At 38.6% G+C, this 15,732-nt stretch overlaps 1 protein-coding gene across 1 annotated transcript; it reads left to right on the forward strand.

The window, feature by feature from the left end:
- The first annotated feature begins 695 nt into the window (after nucleotides 1-695).
- LOC113119246 (SLIT and NTRK-like protein 3) lies at nucleotides 696-6,574 on the forward strand. Its single transcript, XM_026288556.1, has 2 exons — nucleotides 696-1,414; nucleotides 2,484-6,574. Exon 2 carries the CDS (start codon nucleotides 2,508-2,510, stop codon nucleotides 5,154-5,156), a length of 2,649 nt encoding a protein of 882 aa, XP_026144341.1. The 5' UTR covers nucleotides 696-1,414; nucleotides 2,484-2,507; the 3' UTR covers nucleotides 5,157-6,574.
- The last annotated feature ends 9,158 nt before the right edge of the window (nucleotides 6,575-15,732 follow it).

A 15,732-nucleotide genomic window follows, 5' to 3' on the forward strand; every position in this document is an offset into this window, starting at 1 on the left:
CTGCTTTAATCACCTTTAACAGGCTTTAGAAGAGAAGGGAAGCTGCTGTCGCAAGCTAATTCACTGGAACATGTTCTGATCTGTAGCTCTGATCTGTGTGACGGCATTAAAGATCTTTTAAGGATCTTCAGGAAAACGCTTTAATGCTCAAAGGCACAGGGAGCTGCAGAGACAGAGTATTAACAAGCTTTAGCTCAGATTCTCTGTTACCTGTGGGAAACTCACAATAAAGGGAAAAGTAAAGTCGATATGCTTGTGTGTTCAGAATATTACTTCGGGTATATGTGAGGAATTTAGAGGTTTCATTAACCTAGCGTTTGCTTTGGTTTTTATGCACAAAACAGTGATTAAAGCTTGCAGGATATTAAATATTGCAGGCATTTTCCACAATAAACCAAAATGGTCAGATGAGAAATCATATTTATTTATCTGTGCATATCAGTGTCAAATGACAAACTCATTATGAAGTAATTAACTGGTGATTTATAAGATAATTAATCAGCCATCAGGCTGGAGAAATCAGCAAAATTGGGCATCAAGTCAACATTGTTCATTCTAGGTTCCAAAAAAAGCAACATGCCCATGTATGAAGCACCACATTGTTGTGCAATAGATAGCAGATGGCACTATGTTTCCATGGTAACCAAAATAAGGTTTCATTAAATTGTTAGGGCCCTAATACCATAAAGGATGATGAACAAGTGACCCAAGAAGCCTCATCGCTCTAGGAACTGTTACAGTATTATTTAATATTACGAGAATGATGTGATACAACAAAGTGAATAAGCCACGATACGGATTATGGGTACAAACAATATCAACTACTTAATTTCGCAAATCTAACAAATATGTCTAGGAAAGCGAGAGTAACGCGCATTAAAAGAGCCCCGCTAAACCTGAAACGGTGTGAAGCGCGCCGGCTGCTGCGTTCATATTCTTCTCAGCATCACGAATATATTTGGAGCGTTTCATAGCAGAGCTGCGGGTGCGCTCGCGCTCGCGCGCTTGTTTCAGTATATTTTACTTGGAAACCGAAGTCCGAGGCAGCGCCATCCTCTGATTTAATTCACTGCCAAGTTGCATACTTGAACCGGCTTAGTTTTCTCACTGTTTCTAGCCGAAATGTGCTAAGATCTCGGTCATCATCAGTTCTCACAGTGGGGTTGAACTGCAGCCTTCGCTGTCTTCACTGTTGAGCGCTCGTCAGGGGAGCGGACCTGTATCCTAAAGCAAACCTTTCTGAGACATTGCAGTCCTGTCACGTCTTCGGCTCTCCGATTTGCCTCCTCCACGAGAGCGGAGAGGAGAAGGAGAAGAAGAAGAAGAAGCGGATCAGCGGTGGTGACATGGCAAGAAGCAGCATCATTTAAAGTGGTCCATCTTCTGCTCTTTTAATTCCACTGCAGCAACCTGAGTGAGTAGCGCACATTTCTGCCCAGTTAATGCCTCTTTATATAGATCCGGACGCGGGCGGTGGTAAAGGCAGACAAAGGGGAATGCTAATAGATTGCATTTTAGCGAATTGGATTATCATTATGTGTTAATTATGTCTCTGACAGCGTAATACAATGGCATGAATCGCACTTGGTTATCTAATGAAAATTGTGTTTAGCTTACATAAGTTAAGCTTTATCATGCATGCAGTGCTTGAATGGTTTCCTTATATGTCTGTATTGCATACTCAGTTCAAAGCTGGATCTGATCTGTCAAGAGAGCAATGTCGTCTGGATTTCAGCTTAACTTTGTCTTAAAAATATATATATATTTTTATCTTGTCTTGTTGCAAAATATGAACATTATTTTTCTTAAATCATACTTTACCTCAAAGTACTACAACTGTGTAAAAAAAAAGAAAAAAAAAAGATTTATGTTGCCCTAAAGATTTTGCTTGCAATAATATGCTTCACATTCATTAGTGGCGGCCTGAGGTAGCTACATTATTTCAATGACCTGTATGCACATAAACTTCTTCAGCAATCAATAGAACCTAGGTCTTATTAACATCACATTCCTAAGTGCCCTGCTGTGCACATTAGCTAATAGGTCCTCCTGGAGGAGGGGAGAAAGAAATATTTTCCATGGAGGTCAAATTGATATTCCAGAGTCATTAGCTGATTTAGAAACTAAAGCGAAACCTCTTGAGAAGCATGATGCCTTTAAATGGATTAGGTCACATTTAGCTTCTTCTCAATATCACTGTAACAAATGCAGCAGGCATACTTTTAAATCAATATTAAGCTCTGGTGCATTTGCTGACATTGGTTATTGAAGCTTTATTCTATATTTCGAGTATATTGTTTGCAGAAAAAAACTGCAGTCAAAGCAGCCGAGCTGCATTTCGCTCTCTCATACAGTATATGATAACCTTCCCTATTCGGCAGTTATATCACAACTAACTTGCCAAAAGTCAACATCATTTGTATTGAGCAGTGTTTATCATCCTTTCTGTATTCACGCCACTAAAACTGTTGTATTTTTTTCAGTGCAGTGAAGGAGCTCTTGAGGCTATGCACTTGCCTGCTTTTGGTGAAAGCATGTTGTGGGTTACACTGCTAAGCACAATTGCACTTGGATGGACGACTCCTATCCCTCTACTTGATGATTCAGAAGAAATAGATGAGCCTTGCTTTGAGCCCTGCTTCTGCGAAGTGAAGGAAGGCTTGTTTCATGTTCATTGTGACAGCAAAGGATTTACAAATGTTAGCCAAGTCTCACAGTCATGGCTTAGACCGTTCAAGCTCTACCTGCAGAAGAACTCTTTACGGAAGCTCTACTTCAACAGTTTTCTGCACTTGAACAATGCAGTGGCCATAAATCTGGGCAATAATGCCCTGCAGGATATCCATGTTGGGGCTTTCAATGGGTTGAGCTCCCTGAAGAGGTTGTACCTTCACGAAAACAAATTGGAAGTGTTCCGGAATGACACATTTCTCGGACTGGAGAGTTTAGAATACCTTCAGGCTGACTATAATGTTATCAAGAGAATAGACAGTGGGGCTTTCCGAAATCTCCACAAACTCAGAGTGCTTATCCTTAATGACAATTTAATTCCCATGCTTCCAGCGTTTCTTTTCAGGTCTGTCTCTCTCACGCACCTTGACTTGAGAGGCAACCGACTGAAGACATTGGCATATAAAGGGATTTTGGAATATATCGGTCGCAATCTTATGGAGATCCAGTTGGAGGAGAACCCTTGGAACTGTGTCTGCGATATCATCCAGCTTCAAGTCTGGCTGGAGCGGATTCCATACACTGCAGTTGTTGGTGAGATCACCTGCGAGTATCCTTTTCACCTCCACGGGAAGGACCTAAGAGAGATAAAACGCAGTGAGCTTTGTCCCTTATTGAATGAAGCCGAGATTGAGTCAATTCTAGGCATTCTCCACTTACCATTCTACACAGGGAGAGTGAGGCCTACAAAGCCGTCATCTATAGTCTCCCCCAATCAGAACACTGTTTCCTCTGTGGAACAAAGAGAAAGACCCTCAAAGCCAACAAAACGTCCCAGGCCCTCAAAGACACCACCAACACCACGCAGCGTGTTCCCTAATCAGCCGCCTGTAGCCGGATACCAGACAAGGCCGCCTATACCGATCATTTGCCCCATTGGATGTACCTGTAACTTGCATATTAATGACCTTGGGTTGACAGTCAATTGCAAGGAAAATGGGTTTCGGAACATTTCTGAGTTAATGCCTCGACCCTTGAATGCTAAGAAGCTTTACTTAAGTGGAAATCTCATTCAGAGAATTCACAAGTCTGATTTTTGGAATTTTTCCAGTCTAGATTTATTGCACTTAGGAAACAATCAGATATTTTACGTCCAAGAGGGGGCTTTTGTTAATCTTCCTAATTTGAGAAGCCTTTACCTGAATGGTAATAATATTGTGAAGTTAACTATTGATATGTTCCATGGCTTGCACAGCCTTGAGTATTTGTATTTCGAGTACAATGAGATACGAGAAATCCAGCCAGCTGCATTCAGTTTAATGCCCTCCCTGCAGCTAGTCTTTCTCAACAACAACCTCCTCCAAACGTTGCCCATGGGAGCATTCGCAGGTACCTCGCTGACACGCCTGAACCTGCGGAACAACTACTTTCAGTGCCTCCCAGTCAGCGGTGTTCTAGAACACCTGCATGCTGTTGTCCAGATCGACCTGAATCAGAACCCCTGGGATTGCTCCTGCGACATCATCCCTCTCAAAGAGTGGCTGGACACGCTGAGCTTAGTGGTCATAGTCGGAGAAGTGGTGTGTAAGACCCCCGAGCTGGTCTCAGGAAAAGATTTACGCTCTCTGAATTCTGAAGTGATTTGCCCTGAGCTCCGACAGTCCTCGCTGTCTCCTGCTGAATCAGATAGTGGGTTTGTTACTACATATCCAGAGGTGGGGCCGCATCCGCCAAAAGGTGCAATACCCCTCTCCGTTCTCATTCTCAGCCTGCTGGTTCTTTTCGTCTCTGCTTTCTTTGCTGCGGCAGCTCTTTGCGCATATGCTCTTAAAAAGCGAGAAAAGCTACCCTTTAGGAAGCAAGGGGAAGTGGGTCTGGCGGGTATTCAGATGGAATGTGGAATATTTACAGAACAGCCACCCACCTTACCAGAGACTCCTCCTTCCAATCACGTGTATGATAGCATCGGTGCTTCCTCCTCACACATGTGCAGCAACCCCGTTTACAAAAGCAGACAGGAGGAGTCAGGGCAGAAGCATCCATTCTCAGAGACAAAAGAGAGTGGTTCGCACTACAGAACGCTGGTGGAGAAGGAAAAGGAGTGGACCATGGCAATCTCCAGCTCCCCTATTAACACTATTGTCACTGTCGGCATGCCATGTGGTGATATTGCCAGCTTCCATGAAAACGGAATTCTCTGCCCGACTGTCATTGATAGCCAAGGTCCCACGCCCAAGGTGGGATTAGTGGACAGTCTTTTTGTCACAACTTCCCAGTTTAGCAACCTGCCTGACAGACACACACACCCTCCCTCAGAGTATCCACATGCCAAACAGGATGCCAGACAAATGCAAATGATCACAAACACCACAGGGACAAGGACAGGATGTCCTAATCAAACCCAAAGTGATTACCCTGAGCTGAGGGCTAGACTCAAAACAAAGATGGATTACATTGATATGCTGGAGAGGTCATATCAATTCTAAGACATGTCAGATGTAAGACTGCACATCCAAAATGAAAATGGTAAGATGGAAATGGATTTCCCTCAAGTTGCTCTGGAGGAAATCCCTCATTAAGATTTTTTAAAGTGCCTTCATAAGAGCAGCCAGCAATGTTGTAAATGAGTATTTTTGTATCACAGTTTTATTTATCTAAAATACATAGATTTAAATTAGAGGGAAAATGATCAACTGCTGTTTCCAGACTTTGCAATGTTGGTTAACATGTGACGCAAATTATACATATGAATGCAGGGCGTGTGGTCTTGGCTTTTAACTCGTTTGCATTGAAAACTTCTGAGATATTTTTTATTTAACTGAAAATTGTCCTTCAGCAATAGAGATACTGCAGTTATTGTATAACTGTTAATTGCTTTGTTGAATCTGTATTTTCAAATTGAGTAGATTGTCTTTATTGGGACTTAATGAATGGTTTTATGGACCAAGGTAAGGTCAAAATATGTAAAAGCTTGGGAAATATTGATCATGTCTACAGATGTACCTTTTCATGGTCTATCTCATAAAGGCAGATCTGTGCATATATTTATTCTTAGATTTCAGTGTTGCAATTATTATTGTAAGACATCATGTTAAATCGGTGTATAATGATTATGCCTCTGGTTTAGCCTTCCATGAAAAAAACAACAACATAAATTCAATAAAGGGTGCTAAACTAAGCCAAGTTCTTTAAACTGTACCATTTTGAGTATTGCACATGCAGATTTTGGCCTCTACATAGCATGCATGCACACACATACACAGCACTTTATCCATGTACTTATAGTATGCTTCAAACGAGATTCAAAAGAACAAAGTGTTTAAAATGAGACCTCAAATGCTAGAAACTAGTAAATAACGGTGTAATCTGTCAAGAGATTGCATGATATTAACACAGTCAATTTGCAGAAGGCTGTCAGGTCACCCAGAGACCTGGAGGAGAGGAAGCAGTGAAAATGTGCAGCATTCTTATAGCATCCTCTGCAGTCTCTAGTCCCCTGAGTGTCCATGGGAGGGCATCAGTTAGATACACCTATACCATGCATAAGCTGGCTTAACCTAGTTATGCAGCATTGCGTAAGGGAGAAAAATACCATTTTGGCATCATACTGTAAAATCCTTGAATAAATCCAACCCTGGAAATAGATGAAGTTGAATAGTTATGAATATCGAAGTTCTGTCATCCCACGGTTTGAGGTTTGTCATTTTTATTTCCTCATTCTCATCACGTTCTTCCATTATTTCTCCTCTGATTGCATGAAATGCAATTACAAACCTTCACTTAGAGCCATTTGAACACATTATCTTATTTCAAAGAGCTACAGTAAACATTACAGTAATGGAGCATCTAAAGTATGAAAGTGTGCGCCTGATGTTTTAATTGCTCACAAAAGGGTTTTGCTGTTGGTCCAGGTTCTCTAGAAATTGGCCAGTGGATGAGCTGAAAGTCCAAGGACACGTGTTCGAAAGGAGGATAACGTCAGGGCCCCGGATCGGCTCTTATCGCGCTGCCCCTGTTTACTTCTGCTAATGTTGTACTTGGCAGTTTTCATCCCTCACACGCTATCCCATCATTTACACAGTTGGACGTTTATAATGGCATTTCTGCTTCTGGCATCCAGACCTGCATGTCAAAGAGAGCAGCTGCCTATCCACCTTTCCTCAGCGATAATTCGTAAAGCTTTTGTCCAAAGTATGAGGAGAGATCAACCACCTAATGCCACTCCAGTAAACCTCATTATACGCCTCTGCCACCCAGTCCCACAGAAGGCCTGGCCAACTGATCCTGTATGCATTGAATGTGATCCCAGGGGCAGTCAGCTGCTCTTCTACATAGTGCTCATGTGCCTCGCCAAGACAAGGTGGTATTTAACCACAAGACCCTGAAAAGAGAGAAACAGGCAAATATGAAATGATAGATTATGTTTAATGGTTAATGGAATCTAACTAACCTACAGTTACTTTCTTTGAAAGTATTGTGTGACTTGGGAAGGCTCCTAACGTACAGTGGCATCATTATGAGGTTAATAATTACTTCAGAAAAATGCTCTCAGAACAGCCATTTAACAAAACACCATTATTATGAATTCTGAACACGACGCATGGCGATGAATGTGAAAATGTAATGTGGTACACAGCGGATAATGTGTTCCCAACACGTAAATGAGCCACAAAGTACCTGCGGAATTTTCAATGGAATGCAATTAAGTCAGCAAACGGTGTGTGCCATTGCTCTCTGACATTTGCATTTTTACCGGAGACTGTGGCCTTTTCCTCTGGCTGTCATGCCTGTAATGTGTCTGCTCAGACATGCCGTCAAAACCCATGCCCCTTGGGAAATTCAGGGACACCACAGTGCAGGCAGTTGTCATTTTACTTAGTTGAAATGCTGGACAGTTGGACATGGTTCAAGTGTTCTGCTGTCGTCAGAGCTGTTCTTTCTCAAAATTGATCACAGAGCAGAAAAAGAAGAAATGTTTGCACTGGCTTGCATATACAGTAGATGTATTTCACTTCAACAAGAATTAGGTGTGTTACTGTTCTTAAAAAAAATCAGCAAAGGCCTTTCTAATATTGACCAATATTGCTGCGGTGTTGTGTTGTGTGATATTTACTGCATGTGGTTTGCACTTTAACCTTTCACTATATTGAAGTTGCTTGTTTGAGAGAGAAAAGGGGAATAATAAGAATGTGCTTGAAAGGGACAGGTAGGGGACAGAGAGAAAATGGAAAGGTTATTTAGATAACGCTTATTTAGTTTAAAATGAAAGAGCCACAATACTTTTTTAGATATCAGATTTTAATTTCCCAAAAGCCGCCTGTTTTATTGAACCAAATTAATCCCGGTTAAATACTATGCTACAGTAAAATACTTTGATTTTAAAAATTGAAAAAACTAGGAGCTGTTTTTTAACTATTGTCAACAAATATTTTTTCATGTCAGTTAATACATTAATAAATGCTGCAGAAGTTTTGTTCATGCTTACTTCATGTTAACTGAAGTAGTAAACTAATGTTAACTAATGAACCTTTTTAAAGTGTTACCAAGTTTTTTTTTTTTTTGTGTATTTTTGTTGATTCAGTGTTATTAAATAAACATTTTGATTTGAGTAAAATCTAATTTAGCTGTGACCACATGAAGCACTTTTAGTAGGGATGGAAAATATCCAAATATGTACCATATTAGTTATTTTCCAGTATATTCCTTTTATCAGTATCAATGATTATTTAATATATTATATTTAATTTTCATTAACCAAATTCTATATATTTTATACTGTGTGAATAATAGATGACTCCATTGCTAAAGTTAATCTTTTTTTAAAAAAGCACAATATTTTAATAACACTGTGACCTTTAAAATGTGACCTTTCTGAAAACTTTCCATACTGTTCATTGTAGTGCTGTGATGTCAAAATTCACTTGTAGAATTTGAAATGATTTTAGTGTGTTTTTTTTTCATTATTCAGACAATATAGTATAGCATGCATGTTGTATATTAATATAGCCATTTATCAGTTAATTTAAAAAAAAAAACGTTATTTTCCTCATTGTTATCGGTCAGAATTTTTATTTCAGGGCATCCCTATTTTCCCATTCCCGTCTCTCCCTGTGGCTCTCATCCACCTGATTGTCAAATCAGCTCACAAACCTTGACTGAAAGATAAACTGTGGTTGCTACTGTATGAAACAATAAGAGAATATTACCTCACACAGCAAACTTCTTTAAAGGTACAGCCGGTGCAAGAACAGGCTGGTATTTTGTATTCTGTACAGGTTCAATCTCTGTTTGAAGCAGCTCTGACACCATGCTGAGAGCTTTGTCTTGGGAAAAGAGAGTAGGATGCTGTCAAACTAGATCTTTTGTTTCTCCTCCTTTACTTTGCCTTCTTTATCTGGAATTAAACTCTGCCAGCAAGGAGAAAAGTTGTTTTAGTGACTGACGAATGACTTTTTATGCCCAGTTTCTTGGTACAGCGGGAGTGCTGATATAGTTAGCATGAGTTGGTTATTCCCTGTCCATGGTGCTGAATTTCTTTTATGCAAAGGAGAGAGAAGGTTTCGGCAAGGCATTCTGCAATGCTCTGTGCTGTGCAGCTTTTGCATTGTGCTATTTCCTGCAGTGGGAGCTGATTTTATGCATTTGATGATGAATCTAAAATCTACTGTAGTACACTGTGATGCAGCCATCTGCTCCGACTCTTAAGACTGCCATCTGCTGTAGTTCTTGGACATTTATGGGAGATCTGTCAGTGTAATTGTGTGTTTGTCTTGGCTGGGAGGGCATTTTTCTGACCCATGGCATATAACAGAGCACCATCACTGTCTCAGTAATCACATGTTTTCATTAAGAAAACTTGATCAGCCTGGAATGGGGAGACAAATGGAAAACAAAGCAAATTATATGTGGTTTGTTTATTTGAATGTCTTGAATTTTTATGTTTAACTATTTGAAGGTAGTTATTTTTTATCTGTGATATCTGCCAAAGGGTTTATGGCAAATCACTATAAAACAAAATAAGCTGGAATGATTTGGAATGCTTTTAAACTAAATCTTAAAAAAAAAAAAAAAAAAAAAAAAAAAAAAAAAGGCTTATCTATTATTGTCAGTGGAGAATTTTGCTGTTCTTGTGTTTGCCAGCAGTATGTTTCCTAGAAGTATCTTTCACATAGCATTTCCTAATGTCTCTCTTCAACTTACACAATATAAAGGGAGAAGGAGACAGACATGCACGCACAATGGGAAACGATTTTATAATACTAATTTTAAAAATGCTGAAGTTAACACAGAGGTGTTTACGTCTGTGCCAGAGAGAGCAGCTTTGGGCAGGTGGGAACTAAATATGGAAAACTAACAGGAACAGGCGAAAAAAAATAAAGTATAAAAATCTCATGTGGACAAAGGAAGCTCTTTGTTTATAAATATCCTATCCATGTTTTTAATGCCCTGCTCAATCACTTATGATAGAAAATTGTGTTAGAGTTTATGTGCAGTGAGTCAGTCATTATCGCAAAATATGACAGGGTGATTGGGAGTGTATCAATCTTGTATCAGCCTGAAGGCATTTATTTTACAATAATGGCAGTCTGATTGTTCATTATCATGACTGATCACTAAATAAATAAATAAATATGTGTGCATGAAATGTTGATTTGTTTTATCTTGAAGCTAAGAAAAAATACATGCACAACTAAAGCTTTACCCTGGTCGATGATGAATGTAGTTTGCAACTGTTGGGTCTTGCAAATAAAAACTTAAAAATGTTTTAAAAAGACTAATTGATTTTAAACAATAGTATATCTTTAAAAATAGACCTGCTGTGATCTACATTGTTAAACGAAGGTGTGTGATTTTTTTCACATTATATTTGTATTATATATATTTTTAATAATCATGTTCAAAATTGGAATTCCATGTTAAAACAACATAACCCATGATTCAGCACATAAATTACCACTTTAAACACTAAGCATCACAAATGATGTCCAATGCTTCCAATGCTTCCAAACTATGTAAATATCCATAACAAGCATATTTTGCAATAAATATAAAAAAAGAGTGTTTCTATATATATAATTAACATATTGAAACCAGCAGTTTCATACTTCACTATACTTTTTTAAATTGTATCCACAGTGCTTGTTGGGATTGTAGTTCTTTCCGATAGTAAAGCCTTCAAATACACAGTTTTGTCTTTGTCTTTTTTGTTTGTTTTTCAGTTTTTTGTTATGTTATTTTCTTGTTATGTTGTAATTCATCTTGTAGATGGCTGGTTTGGTTCTTATAACTCTTAAGCAAAGACTTAAAAAAAAAAAAAATCCTAAGGGAACATACTTCCAGATCCAAGATCACTGAAAAAAAAGTGGACAGGCACTGTTGCAGTCTATTAAGAAATATCTGAACACTAGCGGCGTGAATAACCAGTCAGTATCAACTATTCCTGAAAGCCATGTTATTAAATAATATACTGCATTAATGATGGAAATTAATTTCATAATATAACACTAGATTCCATATTTAGCTAATTACAAGAGATTCCACTGAGCTAGATAAGACCACAAGCAGTGAAATGTACAGAATGCGTGCAACCTTTTCTTAATGTTTTGACAGAATGAAAGAAATAGTTCTACTGTCTTAATGTTTTAATAGGCAACCCGAAGCTATGCAGTGTTTCAGCATGATAAGACATAATAACCATAATAAAGAAGGCTTTATGTTTTATATTGGATGCAACGATATAATTACAAAGAGAGCATAATAAATGCCCTTCCATCTTAAAAATATGCATTTCTTTTTCAGTTGATCTCAAACCAATCAAAATTTATCCACACATTTTTTTTCTTCTTCCATTTCACTTCATTCAAATGAGAGTGCTGACCCCATTAGATAAAAAATAGAAGAGGGGACCGACTGCATTCATTTTGAGAAGAGTGATTAATTACAGATGTTACTGAGACAATGAAATATAGATCATACCGACTGGGACTCCAGCCGGGTTTACTCAGTGTCAGGCTCTTCCAATTTTGATCAGAGGAAAAGAAATTAATTGCTGAGCTATCTGGCACAGGTTTCCGTGATCATTAACATTCTCTTCAAAGGCTTGCAAAAAGCATGCTAACCAAAAAAATCTATTGAAAGAGGGAGAAGGAAAGCTGTGACATGCTGTGGTAGATTTATTTAGATATTTTGTTTTTTCCAGCATGTTGACACTAATTTGGAGCTCACGGCTTGTTCTAAATGGCGGTCTGAAATGAAATCTCTAAACCAAATCCTTGACGAACATTTGCTTTGGTCGACAGATGCACAAGAGAATGAATGCAAACGAGAGGATGTGTGAAGGAAAAGGCGAGAGAAGATATACTTTGCATGGCTGGGATAAAGGACAGATCATTAGTCAGGGCTCTTAATATAACTGCAGGAAAAGGAGAGCATGGCACTGTCAGTTTTTAGACATTTGGGATCTATTTTCATTTTATGTGTGCTTATTTCACAACTATCTGAAGAGATTTAACATCTAGCTGACGTTAATGAAGTATTAAGAAGTGTGTGCGCATGTTTATTTTTTACTGATGTCTTTACTTAACCTTTTTGTTCTGTTATTGCCATCTTTTAAACTTTCAAAAACATTGATTAACATGTGCTTAATGTATAAAGATTCCACCTACATTTGCGAACATTTCCAGAGGAAACATTATGCAAAAAAGCAATTATTTTCATGACAAAGTGGAAATTCTGACAGACACAATTCTAGCTATTAATCAGATGTAAATGGAATAAGTGTTCTTATTATAAATAACACACATACACATAAGTGGACACTTCAAAAACATTGTTATGTAAGGCTTTCTTAAAGCTGAAGCTAAAGCTTTTTTTATATATATTGTTTTTGTAGCCTTTTTCTGTTAAATAATTTTTTTTCTGTATAGGTTCATATGGAAATATTGTTTGTCTGAGCATCCCGATCAGCCCAATAATGTGTCATTGGCTCAAGCTGTTTGGGGTGGGCCTACCTAGTTTTTGAATAGAAGTAGAGCATTTAGGAAATCTGTTTGTAAATAATCATTATTATTGCAGTTCTGTTTGTTTTGTTGTTTGCTAGTGTTGCTGAAATGTACATGCTTCTAGTCACCCTGGTGTGCTAAAAATGTTTAAATATAAATGGGAATATATTTCAGAGATATTTTACTCATAAGAATTCTTACTCATAAGAATTTCTAGGGGTTCCAATAATTGTGGCCAAAATGCATTGGAGAAAAACATTTATTTCATAATATATTGCCCCCACTTTCAGTTGTTTTACTTCAATGAAAGTTTAGAATTTTCTGCCTTTTTTGAATGAAAGATCAAAAAGATGAATGCCGTATTTTATGGACTATAAGTCACACTTCTTTTCATAGTTTGGCTGGTCCTGCGACTTATAGTCAGGTGCGACTTATTTATCAAAATTTATTTGACATGAACATGAAGAGAAATGAACTAAGATAAATCATTACCGTCTCCAGCCGCGAGAGGGCGCTCAGTGCTACTATAGTCTACCACTGAGCAGCATAGAGCGCCCTCTTGTGGCTGTAGACGGTAATGTTTTCTCTTGGTTCTTGGTTCTCAATAAATGCGATTTAAAGTCCAGTGCGACTTTTATATGTTTTTTTTTCCTCGTCATGACATAGCCTACTTTTGGACTCATGCGACTTATATTCAGGTGCGACTTATAGTCCGAAAAATACGGTGATTTATTTTCACATCCACCTTATATGCAACAATAAGGAAAAAATTATAATTGCAACTTCTGTTTCACAATGACTTTAAAACTGATCTTATTTTTATAATTGATTATAGAAAAAAATCTAATTTACAATGTCCAGGATTACACAGTAATTTTTTATTATATTACTATATTACATTACACACCATAAAGGAATTATGGATTAAAACACCAATTCTCTAAATATCCAATTTAATGCCAGTGAATCAGTTCATGTCATTTTTTTTTGCAAGTCTAGGTGAAATTCATTGGTGTTAGCAGAAGTGATATGCTAACGTAGTTTTGTCTAAGCCTTTTGAATGTTGATGACAGGCTGTTGGTGTCAAGGGACGAGCCTGCAGACTTCATAATGAGAGTGAGAAGATTCACCATCCACTCATTAGTGCCATATAAAAGGAAGTTTTGTACTGGGGCAAAAAAGCCCAAGCTTGTCCCATAATACTCCAATAAAAGCTTAATGATTTCCTCAGTTGTAATGAATGGATATATCTATGCAGGCAGTGTTTAGTGGCTTCCATTATGAGTCTTTTTTCATTTCCTCAGTGGAGGGCAGGTTATTGTTCACATCACCACTAGTCTCAATTCCACAACTGTTGGTTTCAGAGAGCCCAGTGGCATCAGGGAGTCTTCTTCGCTCTTAGGCTCGCTGCCAGTCGCCTCTTAACTCCGACTGCTGGAATAACACCCTCACAGTATCAATTATTCCAGTCTATTTCCCAGTCTGACACTCACCATTATCCTCTCAGATATCATTGCTGTCATTGAAACGGAGCCAAGGCGGAAGCGTTTGTCTACCTGGGAATTTACGCCTGCTCATCCCTGACACAGGATGGATGCACAGATGTCATATTAAAATGATGGCTCATCTTTTGCGACCTACATGTTCTATAGCCCATCTTCAGCAATGCAGTCCCCCGTCATAATACGGCGGGCTTCCACTTTGTCTAGACTCTTTAAAACGGAGGAGGAGGAGGGTTCAGATGGCCAAATCGATTTCGCTTCAGTAATGTGCACACGTCATAACAGTGATATTCAAATCCTTATTGAAGTGCTTCACTCTCAGAGAAAGCTCTTTACCCAGCAAGACATTCAGTCGCTCACTCGTGAGTGAGTGGGAGAGAAAATGGCCTGCTGTGACTAAGCACAGTCTCTTTGATTCCAGCTTGGAGGATTGTGGGAATCCAGATGAATGATATGTGACGGCTTCTTTCTCGTATGATTGAAATTGCATTCAGATCAATTATGAAAGGAGCCTCAAAGTGATCAGCACTTTTTTTTACTGCCAGTTTCAGCCTGGTTATAAAACGTATACACCATCAAACGTGTGAGCGGGACTGACCTTGGCTAGCGCACATAAAAGGCAAAATGACAGTGGCAGCTGTATGATATGCAGTGGCACTGTCTTCTGCCGTCTCTTATTTAGGCCTAGTCCCCGAAGTCATTTGCAAGGATAATTAGAGAGGTACATGAATTGTATCTGCTGAGCTTCTCTCCCCGTCCTTAATAAAATATGAAGTTTTTAATAACAGTGTGGTGTTATGCACCATTCATTATTCATCACTTTACGTAACCTTTATGTAAGTCCTCAATTAATTGCAACTTAAATAAATTTGAGGGATGGAATTTGGAAGGTTTCATAGTTATCGATTGATTTGGTCTGGGACAGCCCTACAGAAATCCAGTTCGGAGGATGAGGAAACATGAAAGGCAGTCCTGTGTTAAAGCACATCGTAGATGAAAATGATGAGATGAATCATTCAGTGGTATTTGTTCATGTGCTGGATACATAATCTGTCCCATACAGATTAAAAGAGATTATAGTTGTAGTTCAGTTGCGTTTCAAAGCACCATACCTGGTTAATGGATTTCATGACTTCGATGGCAGAGATAGAGGAAGTGTGAATTATCATTTCCCTGAAAACAACACCGGAAGAGCATGTTGTTTTAAGGGAATTAACCTTTGATGTTAAAAAGCACATTTCAGCAGCCATATCTGAACTCTCCACTGCATGCTATCAGCTAGCATCAGTTGCCACAAAGCAAACTGTTCTCTCAGTCTCTCGCTGGCTTCCTCTCTCTCCACAAGGCCAATAGCCAGGCTTTGTATCCCATGAGACCAAGAGGGAAGAGTTCACTGAATTATGGATGTTTTACAGTGACAGGAATTCTGTCAAAATCTTCTGCAAATAAGCTTTAAATCACTGTGGCGTCAACATGATTACCTTGCAACCGCTGAAACTCTGAAAATGCAGCCAAAAACTACAGCAAACCCAAAGCTAAAGCATGGCAGTTTTGCAGAC

This window comes from Carassius auratus, chromosome 2, assembly GCF_003368295.1.
Source record: "Carassius auratus strain Wakin chromosome 2, ASM336829v1, whole genome shotgun sequence".
In the NCBI taxonomy this organism is placed as follows: Eukaryota; Metazoa; Chordata; class Actinopteri; order Cypriniformes; family Cyprinidae; genus Carassius; species Carassius auratus.

Coding starts and splice junctions, on each gene's coding strand:
- LOC113119246 (XM_026288556.1), top strand. CDS start 2,508: ATGCACTTGCCTGCTTTTGGTGAAAGCATGTTGTGGGTTACACTGCTA.